Source organism: Monomorium pharaonis, chromosome 3 (genome assembly GCF_013373865.1).
Source record: "Monomorium pharaonis isolate MP-MQ-018 chromosome 3, ASM1337386v2, whole genome shotgun sequence".
In the NCBI taxonomy this organism is placed as follows: domain Eukaryota; kingdom Metazoa; phylum Arthropoda; class Insecta; order Hymenoptera; family Formicidae; genus Monomorium; species Monomorium pharaonis.
Window position 1 is genome coordinate 24,680,125 of NC_050469.1, and position 17,527 is coordinate 24,697,651.

Consider the following 17,527-nt stretch of genomic DNA (forward strand, 5'->3'; position numbering starts at 1 on the left):
ATTATTTTGCCCGAAAAACTTGAATTTCTAAGGCTACACGTCAAGTGCTATTGAATATCGACAGATCTTTATTTTAACGTAATTCCATATAGTTCGGGACGCGTACAATATGTTTCTATATAAGTTCAGGTGATATAATTAATTAAACATTTTTTAAACAATTTTTTGCCCGAAAAACTTGAATTTCTAAGGCTACACAACGTCAAGTGCTATTTGAATATCGACAGATCTAGTTATTTGAACGTATTCTCATATAGTTCGGGACGCGTACAATATGTTTCTGTAAGTTCCGGTGATATAATTAATTAGAAAACATTTTTTAAACAATTATTATGCTTGAAAAACTTGAATTTTTGAGGCTACACGACAAGTGCTACGAATATCGACAGATCTATTTTTTAAACGTAATTCTCATATAGTTCGGGACGCGTACAATATTTCTTTTCTATAAAGTTCATGTTGATATAAATTAATTAAAACATTTTTTAAAACCAATTATTTTGCCCAAAAAAACTTGAATTTTGAGGCTACACGACAAGTGCTAATCGAATATCGACAGATCTATGTATTTTAACGTAATTCTCATATAGTTCGGGACGCGGTACAATATGTTTCTATAAAGTTTAGGTGATATAATTAATTAGAACATTTTTTTAAACAATTATTTTGCTTGAAAAACTTGAATTCTAAGGCTACACGACAAGTGCTAATCGAATATCGACAGATCTTAATTATTTTAACGTAATTCTCATATAGTTCGGGACGCGTACAATATGTTTGTATAAAATTCAGGTGATATAATTAATTAGAACATTTTTAAACAATTATTTTGCCCGAAAAACTTGAATTTCTAAGGCTACACGTCAAGTGCTATTTGAATATCGACAGATCTATTTATTTTAACGTAATTCTCATATAGTTCGGGACGCGTACAATATGTTTCTATAAAGTTCCGGTGATATAATTTATTAGAACATTTTTTAAACAATTATTTTGCCCGAAAAACTTGAATTTCTAAGGCTACACGTCAAGTGCTATTTGAATATCGACAGATCCATTATTTTAACGTAATTCTCATATAGTTCGGACGCGTACAATATGTTTCTATAAAGTTCAGGTGATATAATTAATTAAAACATTTTTTTAAACAATTATTTTGCCCGAAAAACTTGAATTTCTAAGGCTACACGTCAAGTGCTATTTGAATATCGACAGATCTATTTATTTGAACATAATTCTCATATAGTTCGGGACGCGTACAATATGTTTCTGTAAAGTTCTGGTGATATAATTAATTAGAACATTTTTTAAACAATTATTATGCTTGAAAAACTTGAATTTTTGAGGCTACACGACAAGTGCTAATCGAATATCGACAGATCTATTTATTTTAACGTAATTCTCATATAGTTCGGGACGCTTACAATATGTTTCTATAAAGTTCAGGTGATATAATTAATTAAAACATTTTTTAAACAATTATTTTGCCCAAAAAACTTGAATTTTTGAGGCTACACGACAAGTGCTAATCGAATATCGACAGATCTAATTATTTTAACGTAATTCTCATATAGTTCGGGACGCGTACAATATGTTTCTATAAAGTTCAGGTGATATAATTAATTAGAACATTTTTTAAACAATTATTTTGCCCGAAAAACTTGAATTTCTAAGGCTACACGACAAGTGCTAATCGAATATCGACAGATCTAATTATTTTAACGTAATTCTCATATAGTTCGGGACGCGTACAATATGTTTCTATAAAGTTCAGGTGATATAATTAATTAGAACATTTTTTAAACAATTATTTTGCCCGAAAAACTTGAATTTCTAAGGCTACACGTCAAGTGCTATTTGAATATCGACAGATCCATTTATTTTAACGTAATTCTCATATAGTTCGGGACGCGTACAATATGTTTCTATAAAGTTCAGGTGATATAATTAATTAAAACATTTTTTTAAACAATTATTTTGCCCGAAAAACTTGAATTTCTAAGGCTACACGTCAAGTGCTATTTGAATATCGACAGATCTATTTATTTGAACGTAATTCTCATATAGTTCGGGACGCGTACAATATGTTTCTGTAAAGTTCTGGTGATATAATTAATTAGAACATTTTTTAAACAATTATTATGCTTGAAAAACTTGAATTTTTGAGGCTACACGACAAGTGCTAATCGAATATCGACAGATCTATTTATTTTAACGTAATTCTCATATAGTTCGGGACGCGTACAATATGTTTCTATAAAGTTCAGGTGATATAATTAATTAAACATTTTTTAAACAATTATTTTGCCCAAAAAACTTGAATTTTTGAGGCTACACGACAAGTGCTAATCGAATATCGACAGATCTATGTATTTTAACGTAATTCTCATATAGTTCGGGACGCGTACAATATGTTTCTATAAAGTTTAGGTGATATAATTAATTAGAACATTTTTTAAACAATTATTTTGCTTGAAAAACTTGAATTTCTAAGGCTACACGACAAGTGCTAATCGAATATCGACAGATCTAATTATTTTAACGTAATTCTCATATAGTTCGGGACGCGTACAATATGTTTGTATAAAATTCAGGTGATATAATTAATTAGAACATTTTTTAAACAATTATTTTGCCCGAAAAACTTGAATTTCTAAGGCTACACGTCAAGTGCTATTTGAATATCGACAGATCTATTTATTTTAACGTAATTCTCATATAGTTCGGGACGCGTACAATATGTTTCTATAAAGTTCCGGTGATATAATTTATTAGAACATTTTTTAAACAATTATTTTGCCCGAAAAACTTGAATTTCTAAGGCTACACGTCAAGTGCTATTTGAATATCGACAGATCCATTTATTTTAACGTAATTCTCATATAGTTCGGGACGCGTACAATATGTTTCTATAAAGTTCAGGTGATATAATTAATTAAAACATTTTTTAAACAATTATTTTGCCCGAAAAATTTGAATTTCTAAGGCTACACGTCAAGTGCTATTTGAACATCGACAGATCTATTTATTTGAACATAATTCTCATATAGTTCGGGACGCGTACAATATGTTTCTGTAAAGTTCTGGTGATATAATTAATTAGAACATTTTTTAAACAATTATTATGCTTGAAAAACTTGAATTTTTGAGGCTACACGACAAGTGCTAATCGAATATCGACAGATCTATTTATTTTAACGTAATTCTCATATAGTTCGGGACGCTTACAATATGTTTCTATAAAGTTCAGGTGATATAATTAATTAAAACATTTTTTTAAACAATTATTTTGCCCAAAAAACTTGAATTTTTGAGGCTACACGACAAGTGCTAATCGAATATCGACAGATCTAATTATTTTAACGTAATTCTCATATAGTTCGGGACGCGTACAATATGTTTCTATAAAGTTCAGGTGATATAATTAATTAGAACATTTTTTAAACAATTATTTTGCCCGAAAAACTTGAATTTCTAAGGCTACACGACAAGTGCTAATCGAATATCGACAGATCTAATTATTTTAACGTAATTCTCATATAGTTCGGGACGCGTACAATATGTTTCTATAAAGTTCAGGTGATATAATTAATTAGAACATTTTTTAAACAATTATTTTGCCCGAAAAACTTGAATTTCTAAGGCTACACGTCAAGTGCTATTTGAATATCGACAGATCCATTTATTTTAACGTAATTCTCATATAGTTCGGGACGCGTACAATATGTTTCTATAAAGTTCAGGTGATATAATTAATTAAAACATTTTTTAAACAATTATTTTGCCCGAAAAACTTGAATTTCTAAGGCTACACGTCAAGTGCTATTTGAATATCGACAGATCTATTTATTTGAACGTAATTCTCATATAGTTCGGGACGCGTACAATATGTTTCTGTAAAGTTCTGGTGATATAATTAATTAGAACATTTTTTAAACAATTATTATGCTTGAAAAACTTGAATTTTTGAGGCTACACGACAAGTGCTAATCGAATATCGACAGATCTATTTATTTTAACGTAATTCTCATATAGTTCGGGACGCTTACAATATGTTTCTATAAAGTTCAGGTGATATAATTAATTAAAACATTTTTTAAACAATTATTTTGCCCAAAAAACTTGAATTTTTGAGGCTACACGACAAGTGCTAATCGAATATCGACAGATCTATGTATTTTAACGTAATTCTCATATAGTTCGGGACGCGTACAATATGTTTCTATAAAGTTTAGGTGATATAATTAATTAGAACATTTTTTAAACAATTATTTTGCTTGAAAAACTTGAATTTCTAAGGCTACACGACAAGTGCTAATCGAATATTGACAGATCTAATTATTTTAACGTAATTCTCATATAGTTCGGGACGCGTACAATATGTTTGTATAAAATTCAGGTGATATAATTAATTAGAACATTTTTTTAAACAATTATTTTGCCCGAAAAACTTGAATTTCTAAGGCTACACGTCAAGTGCTATTTGAATATTGACAGATCTATTTATTTTAACGTAATTCTCATATAGTTCGGGACGCGTACAATATGTTTCTATAAAGTTCCGGTGATATAATTAATTAGAACATTTTTTAAACAATTATTATTATGAAAAACTTGAATTTTTAAGGCTACACGACAAGTGCTAATCGAATATCGACAGATCTAATTATTTTAACGTAATTCTCATATAGTTCGGGACGCGTACAATATGTTTCTATAAAGTTCCGGTGATATAATTAATTAGAACATTTTTTAAACAATTATTATGCTTGAAAAACTTGAATTTCTAAGGCTACACGACAAGTGCTAATCGAATATCGACAGATCTAATTATTTTAACGTAATTCTCATATAGTTCGTGACGCGTACAATATGTTTCTGTAAAGTTCCGGTGATATAATTAATTAGAACATTTTTTAAACAATTATTTTGCCCGAAAAACTTAAATTTCTAAGGCTACACGACAAGTGCTAATCGAATATCGACAGATCTAATTATTTTAACGTAATTCTCATATAGTTCGGGACGCGTACAATATGTTTCTATAATGTTCAGGTGATATAATTAATTAGAACATTTTTTAAACAATTATTTTGCCCGAAAAACTTGAATTTTTAAGGCTACACGACAAGTGCTAATCGAATATCGACAGATCTATTTATTTTAACGTAATTCTCATATAGTTCGGAACGCGTACAATATGTTTCTATAAAGTTCCGGTGATATAATTAATTAAAACATTTTTTAAACAATTATTTTGCTTGAAAAACTTGAATTTCTAAGGCTACACGACAAGTGCTAATCGAATATTGACAGATCTATTTATTTGAACATAATTCTCATATAGTTCGGGACGCATACAATATATTTCTGTAAAGTTCCGGTGATATAATTAATTAGAACATTTTTTAAACAATTGTTTTGCTTGAAAAACTTGAATTTCTAAGGCTACACGACAAGTGCTAATCGAATATCGACAGATCTAATTATTTTAACGTAATTCTCATATAGTTCGGGACGCGTACAATATGTTTGTATAAAATTCAGGTGATATAATTAATTAGAACATTTTTTAAACAATTATTTTGCCTGAAAAACTTGAACATCTAAGGCTACACGTCAAGTGCTATTTGAATATCGACAGATCTATTTATTTTAACGTAATTCTCATATAGTTCGGGACGCGTACAATATGTTTCTGTAAAGTTCCGGTGATATAATTAATTAGAACATTTTTTAAACAATTATTTTGCTTGAAAAACTTGAATTTCTAAGGCTACACGACAAGTGCTAATCGAATATCGACAGATCTAATTATTTTAACGTAATTCTCATATATTTCGGGACGCGTACAATATGTTTCTATAAAGTTCCGGTGATATAATTAATTAGAACATTTTTTAAACAATTATTTTGCCCGAAAAACTTGAATTTCTAAGGCTACACGTCAAGTGCTATTTGAATATCGACAGATCTATTTATTTTAACGTAATTCTCATAAAGTTCGGGACGCTTACAATATGTTTCTATAAAGTTCAGGTGATATAATTAATTAAAACATTTTTTAAACAATTATTTTGCTTGAAAAACTTGAATTTCTAAGGCTACACGACAAGTGCTAATCGAATATCGACAGATCTAATTATTTTAACGTAATTCTCATATAGTTCGGGACGCGTACAATATGTTTCTATAAAGTTCAGGTGATATAATTAATTAGAACATTTTTTAAACAATTATTTTGCCCGAAAAACTTGAATTTCTAAGGCTACACGTCAAGTGCTATTTGAATATCGACAGATCTATTTATTTTAACGTAATTCTCATATAGTTCGGGACGCGTACAATATGTTTCTGTAAAGTTCTGGTGATATAATTAATTAGAACATTTTTTAAACAATTATTTTGACCGAAAAACTTGAATTTCTAAGGCTACACGACAAGTGCTAATCGAATATCGACAGATCTATTTATTTGAACGTAATTCTCATATAGTTCGGGACGCGTACAATATGTTTTTATAAAGTTCAGGTGAAATAATTAATTAGAACATTTTTTAAACAATTATTTTGCCCGAAAAACTTGACTTTTGAGGGCTAAAGGTGAGATGCTGTTCAAATATCGACAGTTCTATTTATTTTAACGCAATTCTCATATAGTTCCGGACGCGTACAATAAGTTTCTAAAGAGTTCCGGTAATATAATTAATTAAAACATTTTTTAAACAATTATTTCACCCGAAAAACTTGAATTTTGAGAGCTAGACGTGAAATGCTAATCGAATATCAACAGTTCTATTTATTTAAACGCATTTTTCATATAGTTTTGGACGCGTACAATAGTTTTTTAAAAAGATACGGTGTTTTAATTAATTAAAACATTGTTTAAACAGTTATTTTTCCCGGACAACTTGATTTTTGAGGACTAGACGTGAAATGCTAATCGAATATCGACAGTTTTATTTATTTTAACGTAATTCTCACATAGTTCCGGACGCGTACAATAATTTGCTATAGAATTCAGGTGATATAATTAATTAAAACATTTTTTAAACAATTATTTTGCCCGAAAAACTTGAATTTTGAGGGCTAGACGTGAAATGCAAATCGAATATCAACAGTTTTATTTATTTTAACGCAGTTTTCATATAGTTCTGGACGCGTACAATAGTTTTTGGAAAGTTACGGTGTTATAATTAATAAAAACATTTTTTAAACAATTATTTTGCCCGGAAAACTTGAATTTTTAAAGCTAGACTTGAAATGCTAATCAAATATCGACTGATCTATTTATTTTAACGTAATTCTCACATAGTTCCGGACGCGTACAATAATTTGCTATAGAATTCAGGTGATATAATTAATTAAAACATTTTTTAAACAATTATATTTTCCGGAAAACTTGAATTTTGAGGGTTGACGGGAAATGCTAATCGAATATCGAGAATTCTATTTATTTTAACACAGTTTTCCTATAGTTCCGGACGCGTACGATAATTTTCTAAAGAGTTCGCCAGAAAGTGAAAGTTTTGAAAATTGATTGAAAATTAACAGGTAACATTACATATAATATATTATAATTTTTAATTTATTTAAAGGGGATTAAGTATGGAGATAAAGTATGTAAGAGTGATATTAAGAAACATGAAAATATAATATAATCACTAATTTGTGTTTAGTGAGTGAGAGAGGGGTGGAGGGAGGAGAGTGGGAGAGCGTGAGAGATAAAGAAGAGGATTAAATAAGAAAGTAAAGTGTAAGAGTAATATTGAACAATATGAAAATAATATAATTAATATCATTAACATTATAATTAATAATTTAGAGAGTGGGAGAAAGAGCGTGAGATAGAGAAGGGCATTAAATATGATAAAGTGTGTGAGAGTAATATTACAGAAGAAAAAAAAGTGCAATGTTCAATATAAAAATGCTAAGTGGCGCGCGCGAAGCGCGCGCAATGTTGTGGTCTAGTGTATTATATTAGGCATACAAAATTGGTCGCGCAAGAGCTGTAAATGAAGTAATCAAAATAGATGATCGAATCATCGGAGACTCGAAGATCTCGAACCGTTCGAATTCTTTCAGATTCGATTTAAATTCAGACTGCGCACACCTCTACTCTTTACCGCCGAGAAGTCTCGAGAATCACCGAGATAATTCCCTCTCGACTCGCTCTGAAAAATTGTACGGAATGACTTTTCACTTTGAATCGAGACGCCAAACGCGTATCCGCTGCGTGCTATCGCTCCCCGCGCTCATTCCAGATCCCCATACCAGTCTTCTATCGTACGGTTCTTATTTGCACGACTCGCGACGGAGGCTGACGTATCGGAGTAATTGCGGGGTCGTTCGATCACAGTCACGCGCAGCGATCTGTTACGCGTCCCCAGACGTTCCCGAGATTCCCGGGGCTGTTTTCGCCAATTAAACCTATCGTCGGTCGCGTATGACGGCATACGCGAGAGGAGACCCATTTACTCGGAAATACGTCACCATGTATCCGATCTATCTGAAAGCGAACTATCTGATGATCGTCGGCAGCGCGCGTGGGCAGAGAGCGCCTGGAGTTCGTTCGACTATGTCGTCGACAGCGAATGCAAGAGTGTAGGAGGGCGATACGGCGATACCCGGGTACAAATACCGGATAAATCACGCCCGTCGATTATTCCCGGGAGGAAAAATCGCGATTGTCTCGCGGCCTAACGATCCCCCAGCTCGCTACCGCCCGCGCGCGTTATTCGTCATCGCGGCATCGCCTAATGCCGTCTCGTAAATTTTCGTAAGACGACGGAGAGAATCGAGAGTCGCGTCTCGTCGTCGGCCGATGCTCCCACGCCGCGGCTTTCGTTCGCGTAAACGCCATAGATAGGCCGGCGGCCGGTGTTTAATCACATAAATAAGGATCGGTCGATCGACCGGCGGCGATCTGAAAGCGCGAAAGCGCATTGGGGAGAAAACGCCGCATCGCCGACGATAGTGGAGCGACTAGCGGCTCGGCCTTATTACCGCCGGCCGCGGATGGGAAAAGCGGTAATCTCATTTTCATGTGAGGTCCGTTCTCTCGCCCGCCGCATTCCTGATGTATGCGGCCCGCGTCGCACTCGGACGGATTATTCGCGTATGGGAGTCACGGCGACGGCGAGACTCGCGGCGATATGTAGTGCCGGAACGCAAGTGTTCCCGCCGATCGGAAATTCGGAAATCCGCGGTCGGATGTCCCGCGGCGGATTCACCGAAGCCGGGAAATGTTGGAGGTTCGGTCGTGCGTGGCCGTTTGCGCGCTTCGCGAGATTTCCTCTCGATTAATCCATCGTAAGAGGATATATTTTTTCCTGTGTTGCAGGAGAAAATTGTATTATGGTATTTGCAGATATTATGATAATTTATAATATCGATTTGGAAGGAAAATAACTTGTTGTATTCTTTGAACTAATTTTCTATCATCGTCGAGATCGAAACGGTCTAGTTCTGTGTGCAAAAAAAAATTATGTACAATAACTGCCCGAAAAATAGCATAGGAGAATTATAGAAAACAACGGGCGTTACATTACTGATAAAAGTAGTTCTTTTAATATAATAAATAAATTTTGAGCTAAACCGCCACTACTTTCCTTTCAATCCAACATCTGTTGATGAATTCTAGTAATTACTTACAGAATCATTTGTTTAGCTATTATTCACGGAAATTATGTCGCTAATTCGTTCATACAAAATGAACGAAATTTATTAGAGATTATTAACACTGGCATACTATACTATGCTTTGTTTTTCCAGTATTTTTTAAAAACTAAAAACAAAATTTAAAAAGCAAATGTAAACTAAAAAATATCTTCTACCAAGTGGTATAGCAGTTTTTATAACTATAAGTTTTATACTATTTTATATATTTTTCAATAATTGTTGTCTTCCAACATAATCAAAAGTAAATATGAGAAATTGGATTTCAAAACTGGTACAGTAGGCTATGTTTTCCTTTTCTTTTCCTTTAACGCGGGTCATTTGCATATGCAGAATATTTACAAGTTTATCTGTATGAGGATTTCTAGAAGCCTTTTGCTTCGTTAAGTTTTCAAATATTGATTATTAACGCGAAATTATTGTATAATACAAAATGTAAATCGAGGGCTGCCGATAATACTAACTTCTCCTTTAACGTGATTTTGGCACAAAAGTTTATTAATGCAATTATCTGTATTATTTGGTTTTTTTAACTTAAAAATACAATATATAAAATTGCAATACAACGTAACATTTTACATTTATTTAACGTGACTATCGAGTTTATTAAGAATAACGAATTAATGTTTGTACAAATTGACCGAGAGACGTTCGCTGGCGACTTTGGCGTTAAACGCGGATCTTGTAAAAAAAAAAATCCGACGAACGGTTGCAACCGCATGCCATTGATCTGGATTTTATTACCATTACGGAAGTAGCTGGGGCAGCCCATTGTGCGTATTTTCGCTCGTGCACACAATGCGTCTCCCCCTGCCCCTTGCTCTCATTTCAGGAAGAAGCTAATAACACCAGCGGGCGGCATACGCGCGCAAAAAGTCAATTATCACATCGCCATTGTTCGCCTCCCTATATGCACACCGAAATTATCATTGCTAATTCGCGTTATTAATTAACGATTATTTTCGCAGACCCCCCCTCCGGCGGACTCTGCCGCCGCTGGTGCAGACTGCTCCGCGCGGAGCGTACGCAGCAACCTCCGTGCGAATCCATCGCCGTGTCTCCGTTCGAAGATGCTGAGTTGCGATCCCCGCGGAGGAGAACGGTTTTTCCGGCTCTCCAGGCGGAAATTGCGTGTTCGCAACAGACGCAATCTCGCCGTTTAGCCGACCCGCGTGCCACGCGCGCGGGCGCGCGCATCGGAATAGTAATACTCTCGTCCTTATACGGCGACGACCATGACGAGTGAACGATCATTACATCAACCGCGGTGTGACCGACCAACTAGGGTGACTCACCAGATAATAATCGATGGGTTTCTCGCGGGCCTTGCTGTAGCCCTTCTGTAGCTCGGTCTGCTTGAGCGCATGGGCGATGTGCAGGGCGCTCGCGTCGAACCTGCCGTACTGATAGCTGCCATCTCCCGAATAATTGTGATTGTACGGCGAGGAGGCGCCGCCGGTTCCGGTACCGGTGCCGGTGCCGATGCCGCCGTGGATGCCATCGCGCTGGGACGAGTTAGCTGGCGGTGAGCCGTGCCCGTTCAGGTGCCTGGCATAATTAGGCGAGTCTACATTATCGTAACTGCAACAGAAGGGTGCACACGGGTCTTCAAGGGGCTGCGAGGGGATTCACCGAGCACGGGGACCAACACCTCTCGGTGAGGTCGTCTCCGGGGATATCGAGAGGCGATAACGCTAAGTGCTAAACTCTTCCACATTATCGCGAGTAATGAGATTACTACTCCCAGGTTTAGTACTCCTGGTCGTCGTGTCCGAGTTTGTAGAAGTAGCGTAGGATAATTGGAAAAAAGGTCGCTCGACAGAAAGATTGAACTGAAAATGCTAATGATAAAAGAAGAGTAAGGCTACACGTTCCTCGCTGGAGGACAAAACGTCTTGAGAAAGATTTCTTTCGGGCTTCACAGAGATTCGTACTTGTGGAAAGTTATTGATCTCGGATTACAATTTTCGAATTAAAAAAAATGGGTTAGAAAGCTTGCAAAAGAATTTCGAACAAAATTCTTAGTTGATTTTTTAATACAAGCTGTCGCATTAGATCTGTCAGTTTTTGAGGCGGGGACGATCTTCCTCCCTGTACTCCAAAAGTTGGCGGGTGGAAAAATTCCCAGAAATCCCCAGGGTAGCAATTTTCATGCAAACCGTATTAGCTCCTTTGCAAGTTAATCCGCGACGTTGCAAAGTTGCGAACTTCGGCAGATTCTTCGGGAGATCAACTTTCTTTCTTTTGAACGGGAGCGTGAATGAGTAAGAATTTCACGTACATACGTGCCACGCGGGGATTACGAATTGCCGGCGTGATAACGGAATAAAAGCGAACGACACTCGCGTAAGGTAACGCGGTGTCCTTGATACCTGCGCGAACGTCGCTCGTTACACGACGATGCCGGCGAAGAATCCGGGTCGATGGATTACGTTAACCCACATATCCGCAACACAATCGCTTCACCTCCTCAACCCTCTCTCGCTCGCGCGCGCGGAGGGGAATTTGACCCATAATTCCGGATAACTGCTATAATACGCGTAACAGACGCAATTACGCGAGTCGCGTTGCAATTAGCGTCGCGGTTAAGCTCAACGAGTTGCAATAAATAAGAATCTCACCGCGGGCGCGATAGTCGCCTGCGCTCGTGAGAATTTAGTGTGTATCGCTTAAATGAATGTGTGTTACGTATCTCTTTCTCTCGCTCGTTCCACCGTGAGTTCATTCACTCGCGCGAGCGGAGCGCATGGCTCCTCTCCTTTTCTCCTTTTCTCCTCGTACCTGCCTTTTACCGCACTCTCGTTCTCTCTCTCTCACACATACACACACACACACAGTGATTATCAAGCTCCCAGGAGAATGGCAAAAGATGGGCACAAGAAACAGTATCGGATTCTCCAAACGGTCGGGTCAGTAATCGCCGGCTAAACGGGCCTCTAAAGAGGATCTCTAAGGAGCTTGTGAGTGGAAAAAGTAAAATGTAAAAGATGAAATAATGTAAAAATTAAAAGTAATGAAAACTGTATCTTTGCTGTGTCTGCGGCTTATTATACGAATTTAGATTTTAAAGAAAGAAAAATTGGGTCAATGTGCAAAAGTTCTGATCCTTTTTGGCGTTGCTTTTATTACATGCATCAACATTGGCAGGTATTGCACTGTAAATTGGTATATGGAAAGGTGATGTCAAGCTACCTGTTAAAAAAAAAATTGATGCTATTTGAATTGTTTGCAGTGATATTTTGTCACAGTAAAAACGAGCTTAAAAAAATATTTGCGAAGAAAAATGGTAGAGAAAAAAATATTTCTACATTTATGTAAAATTTCGAATATTTTTTATACCATCTACTATTTTTTCCCTTTTCGAAATACATACATTAGAATCGTATGCATTATTTTTGCTGACAAAATAATACTGCAAATAACTTAAATAATGCTAACTTTTTCTGTCATTCTTGATGTCACATTTCTAGCAAATGTAATTTACCAGCATTGAGACACATTGCAACATAATCTTTTTCACAGTACTAATACAATCGCAGAACATTATTGTTGCCAATAATTTTTAGCAAAGATTGTTTTTTTTTTTTTAATTATCGGATCTCTCGGATAATTGAATAATTAACAAATTGAATAAACACGTAATTACACGTAGAAAATCTATTAATATAATAAAAGACTCGAAAGTTAAGTAAGGAGAACTCAAAGGAAAGCCACGTCGAGAAACTCTGTGTGTAACGCATGCATGTAGGCGCGAGCGTACGACTTTTGCGAGGCGGTGGCCATAAAAAGGCACACAAAACGCGCGCGTGCGTGCGCGACGTCGCGTTGAGAGACGTTAAAAACAGGCGACAGGCCGGGCCGGCGATTGAAATACCAATAGCTCCAATCGCGGCGGTGACGGCGATACGCGGTGACCGCGACTGCCTTTTAAACGCGAATATATGCGCCTCGAGCATGCGTTCGTTCGTTTCTAGGAGAAACCAGATTGCAATAATAACGCGCGGATATGGCGGATTATGCGATTGTATGATGATATGGCGTGGTGCACTTCTCGCAATATCGCGATACTTACCTTTAATCAAATCTCGCGATCGCGATTTCTTAATACACAATGCTGACACACTGAGATCAAATTAATTTTTTTCCTGATAGCGCAAAATGCAATCCGTTATTTGCGTCAGAGATTTATTCGGACGTTTCTCTCTCTCTCTCTCCTCTCTCTCTCTCTCTCTCTCTCTCTCTCTTTGCTGTTTTGGAAATATTTTTCTTATTACAAGAACGCAAGGGATTCCTCGGTCCTATATTGACATACTGACTTCATATTGACTCTGCTGGCTTTACAAACATGTAGAACTTGGTCCTTCGAGAGAGAGAGAGAGAGAGAGAGAGTGTGTGTGTGTTTCTCTCGTGGTAGCAAGACACCAAGCTAAATATTTCGATTCCTTCTCATGTCTATGAAAATTATCGGTTTCCCCTCTTTGCCGAAATCCGATTCCTGTAATCTCGTTGACGGATTCTCGTAGGACTTGACAGAATCTAATAAGACTTTTACAATCACTACGATCATTTAATACGGTCTCTGTAGAAAGGAGCTCAAGCGCTCATTAGAATTTAGGTCAAAGATCAAGTGCAGCATTTGTACACAAAACTGTCGGCCATCAAGACTTCATTCCAGAAGTCTTCGTCGGATTAAGGCCAAAGTAGTCTTGTTACATAACGGTGGAGCGAGGCGTCCAGAGAGCAGAAGACCGTGAGAGATGACACAGAGTCAAGGAATGCATATGTATGTATGACTAATAATTTTCGTGAAACTGCCTGCCTCGGGCAATTATCCTGGCACCCGCTGGCAAATCTCTCGTGAAACGTGTGGCGAGAGACGAGACCTCTTCAGAACTGTCCGTGTACATGAATAATTTTCAAAAAGTATCTATAATAACAAACGTCGAATTAGCCACTGGTTTCCAACTGATGTGTTACGCCATCTCCAGACATCTCCGGTCCGACAATTTCAGGAAATGGTTTTCGTAAAGTACAATTTTCCATCAATTGAATTGCAGATTGAACAATGGCTTACCAAGGCCATGAAGAAATTTAAGCGAAGCGTGTTAGTTATTACTTGTACGTATTTCCCGCGAAACTCGCGATTTCGAGAGACGTCGGGCCATTATTTCCAGCAGCTAGCGTTCGATCTCGATCGGCGGCGAAGGGAAAGTGGAGAAATTCGACGTAAATTCTACGGAGCGTGCCCTCGGCGCGTCCCTCGGCGTCGTCGAAAGGCGATTGAAAAATTGTGTCCTGCGTGTGTCGCTTGTGTATTACGCGCGCAAAGGGAAGCTTCGGTTTCGAAGTGGAGATAAGAGAGATCTTCGTGGAAACTACTAGCGGTGGCCGACACTTTCCCGCGAGATTACCTTTGCTAATCGACGAAATTAGAATACAGACAGTGACACGCGAGAGAACGATGGCACGTGTTACAAAGTATCGCATTGTTCTTTAATGGAAAATTGAGGTGAGGAGAGCCCGTGCAGCTTCGCGTCCATTTACGATTCAAATGAGAGACGCTCGGCTCGGGAGAGCGTTACGTATTTAAATCTATGCGTCGTTCTACAAACTTGAATGACTCGCGAGTATTATTTGCCGAAAGAAAACAGATACGTTCACAAAGGGGCATTTAAAGTGCCATTACGCCGAGGCTCGTTATCGTGTAGGATAAGCGCCACAATTACTCCTGCTATTCACACGAGAGGGGACGAGAGAATGGCTCTTAAAAATATACAGTTATTATTTCACATTTTCAGGCGATAACGGTGACCGCCGAAAGAAAAATATACGCGCGGCCTTCAGCTGGAGCTCGTCAGGCATTAATTCCACTTCGAAATTGCGATTCGAATGCCCCAAGCGTCCCCTTTGTCACTTGTTTACCGACTTCCTTCGTGGATTGAGTCAAACGTTAAAAGGGAGAGATAGTCCACTCTAGTCCACAGTCACAGTTTAACGTGGAATGTCACAACTCAGATAAGGTAGACGTGACAAACGGACGCGAATGCGTTTAAATCTCCGTCTACGATAAGTTTCTAATTATTCAAGGCCGGGTCGGGGGGGGGGAGGAAAAAACGGGATAACGAGGGCTGAGGTAACACCTCGCACGCAAGCGTGCGACAGAAGTTTGAAGAGATCGCGATATATCACATTCATGAATTTTTAATATTTAATACTACACTACTGTATTACGGGAGGGTTTAAAGACGGATTACCAGATCCCGTGCGTACAAATTGTTAAAGACGTTATTAATAGAAGGAAGGAGTATAGAGTCGCACTCACCATGGTGGATAGACGCCGCGCGGCGACGCGCCTCCCGCTCTGATCTGCTCGTTAACGTAGCCGCTTCTGGGCACGTTGAGGGCGCTCCTGATTCCCACGCTGGACCCGTCCAGGGTCCCGGGCCCAGGCTTGGGCACGTGGCTGCTGCAGTACACCTCCTTGTCGTTGATCGTGTGCTGATTGTTGTAGTAGGTCTTCAAGGTGAGCTTGGTGCCGCAGATCGCGCACTTGAAGCAGCCCGCGTGGAAAAACGTAAAGTCCTTCAGGGGACCGACTCTGTCGACCTGGTAGACCGTCTGAGCGCATCTCAGACACGTGCTCTCGTAGAAGTTGGGCCGATACATGGTGTACACCCGGGCCGTGGGACAAGGATCGCGCCTAGCCGGTACCTAGTCCTCCTCCTCCGACTTCTGATCACCGCTCGCTGCAGTCTCGTACGGCGCAGTGCTTCGCTCCTGATGCGTGCGACCTTGGAAATTAAAGGCCTCGATCAGGGAATAGAGAAATTACCTCTCACCGCGCCGGGATAAGTACAAGGCGACGCCGCGCCGAGCCGGCAAGACGAATAGCCGGGCATTAGACGCCGTTTAGAGATCTAGGCGCATGACTCGCCTGGCGCGCACAATCGTACATTTCTAATTTCTCTTTGATTTTTTCTTCTTCTTAACAAAGTGTCGCAAATCGATCTACCCCCGATTCCTAATCACGGGGCTCTATGCGCGAATGAAATTTAATTTCTAATCGCGCGTCGAATGAATTCGCTCCAACGTACGCTGAGAATAAAATTATTTTGATCGAAACAGGTATAATTATATAAAACGGGAGAATTTTTATATTTAGCTAATCTCCACGGAAATAACGGATCGAGTTCTGCAAGGTTGCATTCAATTCTATATTTCTTATACCACCTAGACTTTGAACCTGTTACTCGATACTTTTTTGCACGGTTCAAAAATACCTGTGTGCAAAAACACGCTGGTGTGCGTTTAATAATCTCTTTTTGCATATACACCGGATATGAATGCGGGAGATGCCGAAAGGTGGGAATCAGACGCACGTGAAGGAGTTATACGCAATAATTAGTTTGCAACTGTTAATTACGCCGGCGGACTTCTCAGCGTTCGCAACACGCGAACGCGTGTAGCTTGTTTTACGCTCCAATTCGACAATGTAGCGAGCGTTTTCTTCCCGGCGAGCCCGAATTGCGCCGTTATCGCAGCTGGGGCAGCTTTATCGTGGAATTTCTAATTCTATTCGGCGCATTGGATGCGTTGCCAAGCACGTCCTTGGTACGCGCGCTCGAACGAGGGTTTTAAAAGATAATATCCGTCTTAAGATCTCTTAAGAGAATGAAGGCATGCGCGCCGGGGCGGGCCCGCACCGCCGACACTTTCCTGCGAAATTTTGCAACTAATCATTGCCAATAGCTCACGAAGTGGGCGACTAAAGAGGCAATTGCAACACGTTTAACGACAGCGATATGCCTACGGTAACGTCGGGCGAGATTCCCACGTACCGTACGGCTACT

At 38.3% G+C, this 17,527-nt stretch overlaps 2 protein-coding genes across 3 annotated transcripts in view; one reads left to right on the top strand and one right to left on the bottom strand.

Annotated features, from left to right (window-relative positions):
* Window positions 1-17,527, top strand: part of LOC105839701 (E3 ubiquitin-protein ligase lubel) — a 296,564-nt gene that overhangs the window by 242,952 nt on the left and 36,085 nt on the right. The gene's annotated exons all lie outside the window — the stretch shown is intronic.
* LOC105839708 (hillarin) overlaps window positions 1-17,527 on the bottom strand; it is a 52,624-nt gene that overhangs the window by 25,929 nt on the left and 9,168 nt on the right. The window contains exons 2-3 of one of the 2 annotated variants that reach the window (XM_012686201.3): window positions 16,000-16,468; window positions 10,973-11,258 (exon numbers count right to left, since the gene is read on the bottom strand). In XM_012686201.3, coding sequence (XP_012541655.1) covers window positions 10,973-11,258; window positions 16,000-16,343 — 630 coding nt within the window. In that variant the 5' untranslated portion in view covers window positions 16,344-16,468. The remainder of the gene's footprint in view (window positions 1-10,972; window positions 11,259-15,999; window positions 16,469-17,527) is intronic. The other variant, XM_012686202.3, reaches the window with a different exon arrangement.